The 10,443-nt window shown below is 53.6% G+C and overlaps 2 protein-coding genes across 4 annotated transcripts in view; one reads left to right on the forward strand and one right to left on the reverse strand.

Moving 5' to 3' along the window:
* Positions 1 to 748, reverse strand: part of LOC121589676 — a 2,136-nt gene extending 1,388 nt beyond the window's left edge. Inside the window, exons 1-2 of one of the 2 annotated variants that reach the window (XM_041908760.1) lie at positions 683 to 748; positions 1 to 627 (exon numbers count right to left, since the gene is read on the reverse strand). The exon at positions 1 to 627 is cut by the window's left edge and continues 984 nt beyond it. In XM_041908760.1, coding sequence (XP_041764694.1) covers positions 1 to 617 — 617 coding nt within the window. In that variant the 5' untranslated portion in view covers positions 618 to 627; positions 683 to 748. The other variant, XM_041908759.1, reaches the window with a different exon arrangement.
* Positions 749 to 1,275: 527 nt separating this feature from the next.
* LOC121589669 (proteasome activator complex subunit 4A-like) lies at positions 1,276 to 9,934 on the forward strand. Of its 2 annotated transcripts, XM_041908748.1 has the most exons (9): positions 1,276 to 2,256; positions 2,341 to 2,481; positions 2,553 to 2,669; positions 2,833 to 2,967; positions 3,891 to 3,935; positions 4,029 to 8,212; positions 8,287 to 8,821; positions 8,889 to 9,036; positions 9,127 to 9,934. In XM_041908748.1, exons 1-9 carry the CDS (start codon positions 1,940 to 1,942, stop codon positions 9,259 to 9,261), a joined length of 5,757 nt encoding a protein of 1,918 aa, XP_041764682.1. In that variant the 5' UTR covers positions 1,276 to 1,939; the 3' UTR covers positions 9,262 to 9,934. The 2 variants fall into 2 exon arrangements, with proteins under 2 accessions (XP_041764682.1, XP_041764683.1); XM_041908749.1 differs by lacking the exon at positions 2,833 to 2,967 and having other exon boundaries at positions 1,277 to 2,256.
* The last annotated feature ends 509 nt before the right edge of the window (positions 9,935 to 10,443 follow it).

Raw genomic sequence — 10,443 nt, forward strand, 5'->3', positions numbered from 1 at the left:
ACGAACTCGAGCAGATCGACCAGCTGCTGCACGTTTTCGTGGTCCAGCTTGTAGCCGATCTGGATCTGCAGCAGCATCGGCAGGGCGATCTGCAGCGCCTCGACCAGCGGCGTCCGGTCGAGCTTCTTCAGGATAAAGCTAAGAAAGACGATGTGATCCAACGTTACATCATTGATTTGGTGACGTATCAGCTGCAGCAGCACCGTGATGATTTCGCTGTTCGTGTGCACCCCGAGATAGGTGAGGATCTTCAAGCACTCCGTAATGTCGTTCATCAGGAAGGTGCGTGACTCGAAGCGCACATTTTGGCACAGCTCCGCAAACCGGGGATGCTTGAGGATCTGGTCCGAGCGGAGCGTGCTTTTGCTATTTTTCTGCAGCTCGAACAGTGTCTTGAGGGCGGGCAGTGTGTACACGTGACGGTCCTGCTTGGTGCGGCTGATGGTGGGCAGGAATTCGAGCACCTCCTTCGCATCGGTGGCAGATTTGAGCAGGCCGAAGTAGGACGAGGGCGTACCGTCGGCGGGTTGTATCTCCCGCCCGGTCACACAGTAGAACCGGCGAAGTATGCTACGCTGCTGGCTAAACATACGCAACAGCAAACCATTGCGAAACATACTCTGACCACTAAAATAAAGCAGGATTTATTAGATAACAAGTGCTGGGGAGACGCTAAGCTTACGGGATGGTACGCGCGAATTTCGTCTTTTTTTTTTTTGCTCTCCGCGGGTGAATTGTGTATATTTTGGTAATCAAAACAGCAGCATGCATGTTGATCATATGGAATGTGTCAAATTGTAGGACGGTTTTGACAGTTTAGAAGTGTTGCCAAAAATACGAAGCTGAATCGTGCTGCCAGCTGTGCAAAGGAGAAACAGTTTTTGATTATGAGAATTATAAATTCTAGAAATCCTTACCTACAGATTAATTCCCGTTGTAATAAAGTATTTAATGTGAAATAATGGCGACATCGTTGAAATGTGAAATGAAAGCATCCTAGAAAAGGAATAAACCGCGTTTAGCTCATACCCCCAACACTAGATAGCGCTGTTAGCCAGACGACTCTATTTATTGTATTTGATGGTGTGTTGTTATCTATTTATTTGTGCAAAACTATTTTCTTTATTTGATTGACATTTTTAAAACATTTTTATATTTTCTAACAGCCGTTGTTAAAAATATCCATGTTTTTGTAATCGTTTGTTTCTTCCTTGTACCCACCCTGTGGCAGCGACCGCGAATCGCAGATGGCAACACTGCTAATGTCACCAACACTGTCGAGCTGCCTCTCGCTTGTGGTGTGTGAAAAAATGTCGAACGTAATGACTGTTCAGAACGAGCGAGAGAGAGTAGTGGCGTTTTGTCACTTTGCATTCATTAAATAAACGCAAAGGTTTAGTTTTGTGTGTTTGTTCCAGCGAGAAAACGGAAAACTCCCCTCCCTCACGCGAGTAAATAATTTGTCCAGTCATTGTGGCCGTGAAGAGACTAGAGTGCATTTCATTCCACAACGAACGAACGAGAGTTGGTGTGCGTACGGAGCAGGAAGCAGGAAATTCGTTCCGTCCGTGTCGACGAGAGACTGCCAGAGTGTCCGAGTTTCAGCAAAACATTCCCAGGCTCAGGGTGCGATGTGCGTTGGGAGAGGTGCAATCTGTAGCGATATCGAAATAGTCTGAAGCGCAATATTGGATGCACGGCAAACGCACACAGCACGGCGACAACAACGGTACAACGAAACGAACGAAGGTCGCCCATCGTGTCGTCAGACATTTGAGACGCAGACCCAGCGCAGGAAAAGGGTTTTGAGATCTGCAACCATCAGCGAACATCGAACAGTCTGTGCCTGCGTTTTTTATCGTTAGGGAAGAAATCGCTTAGCTAGTGCATCCTTAGTTTCCGGGTGGTGCAACGGTGTCGTGCGAGAACGACCACCACGATGGCACAGTCCCTCTCGACGGAGTCGTGCTCGTCGCTGAGCACACTGGCGGAAACGGATACGACCAGCTCGACCGTGGTGGACGACGAGAGTAGCGACAGTATCGAGCAGAACCGGCCGAAACGCAATGAGCGCCACGAGAAGCTCGGGTTCAAGCCGCAGAAGGAGCTGTTCTGCAACAAATTTCTACCCTACACGGAGAAGCTGGACGATGAGTCACAGGCCAACCTGGAGCGTATCAAGAACAATCTCGGCAAGGCGGTGGCAATGCGCGAGATGGGCCCCGCAGTTATGCTGAACATCCGGAACTTGGTGACGTAAGTGGGGTGGGGGATTAATAATGGCTCTGCAGTGTGTTGTGGCAAGGTTTTCTAATGATGTATGTGCCCTTTTTGTTGCAGATATATTAAACTGTACGGCATGAAGTTTTCCAAAGAGGATCACGTGAAGTTCGTACAGCTGCTGCTCGAAATGCTCGTCATTCCCAAGCTCGATCCGGATGCTATTAACAAAATCAGCGAAGCAATCTTCTTTCTACTACGGTACGTTACAGCCCGATACCGTTGTCCCCGCCTGTCCCCTGCTAAAATATTTATTTTGTTGTTTTTTTTAGCAAGCGCGAATGGCTCAGTACGGAAGATTTGCAGATCGAGTGGCGACCGCTGTACGATCTGTTCCATCTGGTCGTGTCGCGGCTAAGCAAAAAGGGTGAACTGTTCAACACCACATCGTAAGTAGAACGAAATCTGTGTCTGTTTGTTTTACACTCGTCCCAAGCGCGTATTTTCGAGTCCATGTGCTTAGAGCGTTCGTCGTTCGAAATGTTGTTCGGGGGTTTTCGTTTCTTTGTTGAGTAAAATCCGTTCCTCCACCAATTTGCGTACCCCCTGCAGGAAGAACCGAAACGAAAGCACGAAATCACCGCTGGCACTGTTGCTCGAAGCCGCCGCCGAGGAGATGGGCTACGATGTGTCCACCGTGGCCCAGTATCTCGGTATCGAGATGGACGCTAATGGACAGGAGAAAGCGTAAATCATTTTGTTTTGTTTAAATTGTTTTGATTCCTTCTCCTCTATTCTGGCTACCGCTTTCCCCATTCCCCGTCATTGACATTCTTCTTCGGGTTCATTCGGCGCGGACATTATCGTATGTTTTAAATGGTGGTGCTAGGCCAGCGATCGGCAAACTTTGGGACGGAAAACGCCATTTCTTATAAAAATGATCGTTGAGCTCCACGAGCAGAGCCATCTAGATGAACGCAAAGAGAAAATGTATGAAAGTTCTATGACATGTTTGAACGGTAAAGAGCCGCATGCGGCCCGCGAGTCATACTTTGCCGATCGCTGTGCTTGGCCATTTGCAATTCTATGGATGGATATTTAAAAAGACAAAAACACTCTCCTCCTCTTTCTCCTGGTTACCCTTATTCTATAAAGTCTCCAATGGTAATGGTGTTTATTTTGTTTTGTTTTGGGAGTTGTGTAGCAAGGCTATTGCAGGTGTGTGTGTGTGTGTTTAACTGAGGATAAATGGTAGAAAAGAAAGGCTAATTTTGCTGTAAGTGCGCGCTAGAGAGAAAGCGAGAATGTGTCGAGCTGTGTAGTTGCATCGTTGTTGCATCATTGCATTCTCATGTTCATGGTAGATTTAATCGTACAGGCACTTGGGCACGTGTCTTCCGGCGCTATTAACATCAATGGAGTATGGGGTGGACCATGAACCATGGACACTCTGTTTTCATCGCAGAACCATTGTCCACTAAAATTTGCTGCACATACTTCCTTGGGACAGTATTAACGAACCAAAAGTTAGGAAATCACCGGTCGGTGTGGTTTTCATCCTCCGCTTTAGGTACAGAGTGTTGCGGTACCTGCTTCGCTGCCGGTTATATGTACCCAAAACTGGCGAGGAATAACAAAGCATTCTAATGTTCTCTCCCTTTTTTCCCCAGGACCATGGAGGCCAACCTGCAATGTGCAATACAAGTGTGTACACCGTAAGTATTTCCCGCTTCTACACGAACAAGGACCACATTTTCCATTTTTGCTTGTAACAATGGCCTTCTCTCTCTCCCTTCCCTTCTCGATAGCTACTTTCCGCCGTCCGCAATGCAGGAAATATTGGACGAGCTGATGCCGCGGATACAGCCCCTGGACAATGGTAGCGGTTGCGAGGTGGTCACCATACTGAACATCTTTCTCAACTACGAGCAGGGGTACGAGCTGTGGTTCGACAAGCTGATGTCGATCTGGAACGCGTACCACAACCCACCGTGGGCGGGCGACCTGATGACGATGTTTGCGGTGGTTGGGCTGAAGAACATCGGCCACATCGACTGGGAGCCGCACATTCCGACCATGTTTGCGCGCATCACGCGCGCGATTAACTTCCCCGTGAACTACCGCAACACGAAGGGGGGCCGGGCGAATGGGCTGCAGCCGGACGCGATCGCGACGTGGATTGTGTCAGCGCTGGGGCCGCGCAGCAGCGCCCAGCAGTACCTGAGCACGTTCATGTCGACGATCGAGTCGTACCTGCATCCGGCCAACACGGGCAAGTGGGTGAAAATGTTGGGCGAAATCTTGATCCTGCTGCCGCGGTTCTTCATCGATCGGCTCGTGGTCGAGCGGTATCGCAAGGGGCACCATATCCGGCCGATACCGAGCGAGCACAAGCTGACCGAGGAGTGCATTACCGCGTTCGTGGAGTGCATGAAACCGGTCGCCCTGCAGGCGATGTATTCGCGACTGAACCCGCAGGAGGTGGGGAAAATATTCCAATGCTTGGCCGACCTGCGGCCGGCCCTGATCATTCCGACCATTATCGAGCGCGTGTACACGAGCCTCGATTCGTTGACGGAGCCGCGCAAGCTGACGGCCGCCCTGCACGGGCTGATCGGTGTGTCGCGTGCGCTCGTGTCGGGCCACAAGGGCTACACCGAGGGCCGCACGCACGTGATACCGCTGTTTCTGGCCACCCTGCCCGGGATCGATGGTAACGATCTGATGAAAACGGTCATCACGTTCCAGTTCCTGACGTCGGTGGCGTTCCTGATACCGATCATCGATTGCTCGCAGGCGGGCCAGCACCACACCAACCTGACCGACGACGAGCGGCTGCTGTGCGAGCAGACGGCCGACTTCGAGAGCTTCGCGCTGCAGTATCTGGACCGGCTGTTCCTGCTGATCGAGAACAGCTCCACCAACAACGTGCGCATGGAGCAGTCCGACCTGGACACGGCTCGCTCGAAGGCGGAATCGCTGCTCGAGCCGATGGTGCAGACCTGCACGCACGGCATCATGGGCCAGTCGTCGGATAAGATTGTGGCGGCCGCGGCCAAGAAGCTGATGGAGTTCGTCCAGACGCGCCTGTTCGAGCAGAACGTGGCCGGCCAGCTGGTCGGTTGTCTGGTGCGCCTGTTCGCCCGCATCCACGGCAGGGAGGTGTTGCGCGTGCTGCTGCCGCACGTGCTGCGCCTGATCGAGGACTACATGGGCGAGCACGACGAGGTAGAGGAGCTGGAGAAGCACAACGACGAGATGCTGTACTATCTGGTGCTGCTGTCCAACCTGGTGCGGGGCGATCCGCGCATCATACGCAACTACGTGGACGATCTGCTGCCGACGCTGGACCGGCTGGCCAAGTTTAAGTGCAAGCGCGTCGCGCGCTATCTGGCCCAGATCGTTGGCAATCTGATGAACAACATGTCCACGGTGCAGACGATGGACATTCGCAACAGCCCGGACTGCTTCCAGAAACCGCTGTCGGAGATTGTGCCGGTGAAGCGGTGGGGCGAAAAGATGGCCCCGGACGGTAAGATCGAGTGGCGCGTCCCGGACGAGGGCGCTCGGGCGGTCTGTGAGCGCATTATGCATCGCTACCTGCCCGGGCTGCTGGCCAAGCTCGAGCAGCACAGTGCCGGGGAGGTGACGTTGCCGCGGGAAGAGCTGCACCGGAGCGTTATGATGGTGCAGGCGCTCATTCGCTGCTACAACTTTCTGCCCAACTGGACGGACGAGGAACCGATGAAGCTGTTCGAGACGTGCGTCGATTTGCGCGAGCTGCAGCTGAACGTGACGCTCGGGTTCGAGGGGCTGGAAATCCGCATGCCGGGCGGGGAGAACGTGCGCAAGGCGATCATACGCACGATTGCGCGGCTGCAGGACCGCCTGCTGGAGGTGTCGGAGGACGACACGCAGACGCTGAAAGCGATCGTCACGCTGTACGAGAAGGTGCTGCTGCGCAAGCACCCGAACGGGTCGTACGAGATGCAGCTGAAAACGTTCAACTCGACCAAGCGCTTCCAGACGTACCAGCTGACGCGCTGCAAGCGGGACGTCCGGGCGGTGGTGGTGACGCGCGTCATCATACAGCAGGACTGCCGGGACGAGATGAGCCTGCCGCTGTTCAGCGCCACCCATCTGGAGGTGATGAAGAAGCTGCTCGAGCTGTCCGTCTCCTACTACTCGACCGTGCGGATCGAGGCGCAGGCCAAGCTGCACGACATGCTGTACCTGTTCCCGTACGCCTACCCGTTGCTGACCGATCGCATCGTGGAGTGTTTGCAGCTGGACGCCAACACGAACCACGAGCGGTTCAAGGGCATCCTGTGCCTGCTGTTCATCAAGCGCCGCGGTCGGCTGATATCGCAGAACAACTGGGAGTATCTGGCCCGCGTATGGCCGGCGCTGCTGCGCTCCAAGTTGTCGGAGAAACCGTCGATCGTGAAGCTGGTGGACGGGCTGAAGAAGATGATCGACGGCCAGTCACCGACCTACCTGCTGGAGGTGGACATTGGCGAGAAGGTGGTGGAGCGTGCCCTCGCCCTGCGTACCCGTGTCGATGAGCTCGATCTGGCGGCCGGGCAGGCGGCCAGGGCGCGTGAAAACAAACGCAACATGGAGCTGTTCCAGCAGCTGATTGCGGACATTGTGCAGACGGTCGAAACGAGCAAGCTGCACCTGCGCTACCACTATCTTGCCTCGGTCATGCTGATCAACTTGTGTCACCCGTACGCCGAACATCCGCCGTCGGTAACGCGGCTCACCGTGCACCACCTCATACACGACTCGGTGACCGAGCGCAAGCTGGCCATTCAGCTGCTGCTGGGCATATTCCGGCAGCAGAAGCGCCCGCAGAAGAAGTGCGTCATGAACCCGCTCGAAATAGTCGCCCGACTGGCCGGGCAGGATGGCGGCTCGGTTCCGCCCAACCCGGGCTCGAACGTAGCGCCCGGCTATCGGGACGACAACATGTGGCTCCAGTACGACGTGGCGCGGGTGCCGAAAAGTCAGGCCGAGTGGGACGAACCGCGCTACATGTACACGGTCGAGGGGTGCTTCGGCTGGACGCAGGGCTTCAAGATGTACGCGCCGAGCGCGGAGCAGCCGAAGCTGGACCGCACGGTGGACGAGCTGAGCGAGCACGAGCGTACCATTTTTGAGTTTTTCGACCAGCAGGAAAACGTCGACACGCTGATGCGCTTCTGGTCGCTGGAGGAGAAGAAGGGCCGGGACGAGTTCAGCGGGTCGCGCATGCTGATGATCAAGATGCTGTTTAAGCTGTTCGGCGACCGGCTGCTGGATCGGTTCCTGTGCCATATGAAGCGGCTGATCGAGGACAAGGCGACCGAAAGCAACCACCGGTGCGCGGTCGAGGTGATGACGGGCATAATGCGCGGCGCCAAGCACTGGCCGTACGAGAAGACGCGCAGCATGTACGAGCGGCTGGTGCCGCTGATCCGGCTCGGCATGCAGAACGTCACGGTCGACACGGACATGTACTGGGGCATGTGTTTCGCGACCGCGGCCCAATCGATGGACCCGTCCAAGCAGCACTGGCTGCACGAGGTGCTGCTGGAGGATCCGCTGCAGGATGCGAACAGCTTCAGCGACTGCAACCGGCTGTACTGTCTGCAGGGCGCGTTCAACCAGCACGTCTGGCGCATGGCGAGCGTTGCGCACCGGCTGCTGGACTACCTGAAGCCGCACCTGGACCACCCGTTCCAGAGCTTGCGAGAGCGGTTGGGCAACACGCTGATCAACATCTTTGAGGGCGATCTGCGCTTCGAGGGGTATGAGTGTAGGGCGATCTCCCCGCAGCGCAGCGAGATGATTGCGTACGTGATGCCAAAGCTTGCCATCCTGCTGCAGAAGGATCCGGAACCGCCGAAACCGAAGCTAGCGGCGGCGGGTGAGATGCAAATGGAGGTGGAAGGAGGTACGCCCGACGAGGACAGCGAGTATGTGAAAGCGGTACGACTGTTTAAGACGAGTAAGTTACGCTACGCGATTCTGATTATTTCTTCGTTCACTTTGTACAACATCACATTGCGTCTGTCCCCACAGTTGCCCACTGGATCACGTACACCATCCATCGGTACTCGAACGGCAACGAGAAGGAGTACTTCGAGCTGCTGCCGATCGCGTGCCGGCTGGAGCGTTCCGAGCAGGACCAGGAGCTGAGCGAAATCTGCACACTGCTGCTGGCCTTCATCTCCCAGGCGCTGACACTGCCCAACTGCATGGACGTGGCGCTGGCCAAGATCGACGAGGTGTCGAAGATGTCGTTCTGGTCGGCCCGGCGTGCCGTGATCGATGTGCTGCAGGTGCAGGTCTTCTACAACATGACCATCATCCTGAGCCGGCCCGAATGGAAGGCGAAGGTGCAGGAGATTGTGCTGCGGCTGCTGGAGGACAGTGTGGTGGAGGTGCGCGAGAAGGCGGCCGAGGTGCTGTGCGGGCTGGTGCACTGTTCCTTCCTCACTGCGACCGAGGAGCTGCTCGAGCTGTTCAAGCGCAAATGTCGCACGAAAATTATCCGCTCCAAGCGCATCCGGGTCGAGGCGGCGAGCTGTTCGAGCGAGGTGGCCCGAAATGAAAAGTAAGCTGATTGTCGTGTCTGTCTGTTTGCGAGTAGGGTTTAAATAATGTCTTTTTTCTTTCTGCAGTGCGGAAGCGAATGCCGTCCTGGCTCGGCATACCGGTGTCCTCGGACTGTGTGCCTTCATATCCGCCTACCCGTACGAAGTGCCTGAGTTTGTGCCGAACGTGTTCGAGCATCTCGGTGCCCATCTGAACGATCCGCAACCAATACCGGTAATGGCACGAACAAAAAAAAAAAAAAAACCCCAAACCATGGCCTTCTGAGCTTGTGTTAAGTTTCCATTCCTCTTTCTGTTCTCGCAGGCTACCATTCGGAAAACGATGGGCGATTTCAAGCGCACCCATCACGACAACTGGGAAGTGCATCAGCTCAAGTTCACCGAGGATCAGCTGGCGGTGCTGAGCGATCTTACGATTCCTCCGTCGTATTACGCCTAAATCGTAAGCACCGCAAAGCTGAGCTTCTGCACTGAACCGCAGAGACGGTTTATTATAGGCTTATAGGTTATAAAGCGTTACTATTTCGTATCGTAGTTTTAGAACTGCCCGCAAAATCACGCGAGGGAACGACAATGACCATGGGAGGTGGTATTCAAATTAGTTCTATACGTTATTTTCTTTCTAATGCCTTTCTAATGCCGAACATTAGTAGCAGCAGCAGCAGCAGCACACGCCCAGCCAGATGGGAATGGCCAGCTGCACAGAATGTAGGCGATTTTCCGTCGCCTAAGACACACGTGCTTATCGCACAAAAAAAAATAATAGAAACCGAAACACAGTTCCGTGGAAGGCTGTGTGGGTGGGTGTGTGTGTATGTGGTTTGTAGAAAAAAGAAGGTGGCAACGGGATTAGGTCAGCTGACTATAAACGATTATATAAAGGGATAAGGTTTAGGCACGGTTACAGAACAACGGTTACGCATCGTTTTTAGGTTGTGTATTCATTAAGCTCGCACGCGTTATTAGCGTTACACTGTGGCATTCTAGCGCGACAGCGCGCCAAGACATTGATGGTGGTGATGGAGAATAATGCTTTACGGGCACAGGGGACGAGGGGGGCGCATTCAATAAAACGGAAGCCAATCGTATATTGGGAGTGATTTCAACGTAAACACATCCCCCAAATGTTGATCGATTGTGTGGTGCGCACTGTGAAAGAAACGCTGCCTGTTAGCAATGCACAGTAATGTATACTTCATTCGTTGTTTTTTTTTAAATCGAAATAGAGGTTTTATTATTAGAATTTACTTACATAAGATTTCTTGTTCTTGTGTGTGTGTTTGTGTGTATGTTTTTAACCGTTTTGTTTGGGTTTTTAAACTTTTGCAGCTGGCCATCGGTTCGTGCTTACACTTTTCTCATTTAGCGGCCCTCAGCAATTGCTCAGCCGAAGCTGCTGGTTCTCTTTCGCAGTAGTGCCCTTCCCTTAGGGTTAATGCCACCACTCACTTTACACTAAAGTTTATTGATAAGTTCTAGAGTTCTTTGGGTGCATGTTTGTATTCGGGGTTTTGTTGTTGTTGCTTTCTCTTTCCCTCTTCCTACAGTTACTATCCACTCGAAAGTTCATCTGCAATCTCTCTACGCTGTCCCCACTTAAACGGTTTGTTAGAAGGTGTGT

Source organism: Anopheles merus, chromosome 2R (assembly GCF_017562075.2).
Source record: "Anopheles merus strain MAF chromosome 2R, AmerM5.1, whole genome shotgun sequence".
In the NCBI taxonomy this organism is placed as follows: domain Eukaryota; kingdom Metazoa; phylum Arthropoda; class Insecta; order Diptera; family Culicidae; genus Anopheles; species Anopheles merus.

Bases quoted from the DNA above. Each gene is read 5' to 3' on its own strand.
- LOC121589669 (XM_041908748.1), top strand. From the start codon at position 1,940: ATGGCACAGTCCCTCTCGACGGAGTCGTGCTCGTCGCTGAGCACACTG. The intron at 2,482-2,552 runs GTACGTTACAGC...TGTTTTTTTTAG, and splicing joins GCAATCTTCTTTCTACTACG to CAAGCGCGAATGGCTCAGTA. The intron at 9,037-9,126 runs GTAATGGCACGA...CTGTTCTCGCAG, and splicing joins ACGATCCGCAACCAATACCG to GCTACCATTCGGAAAACGAT.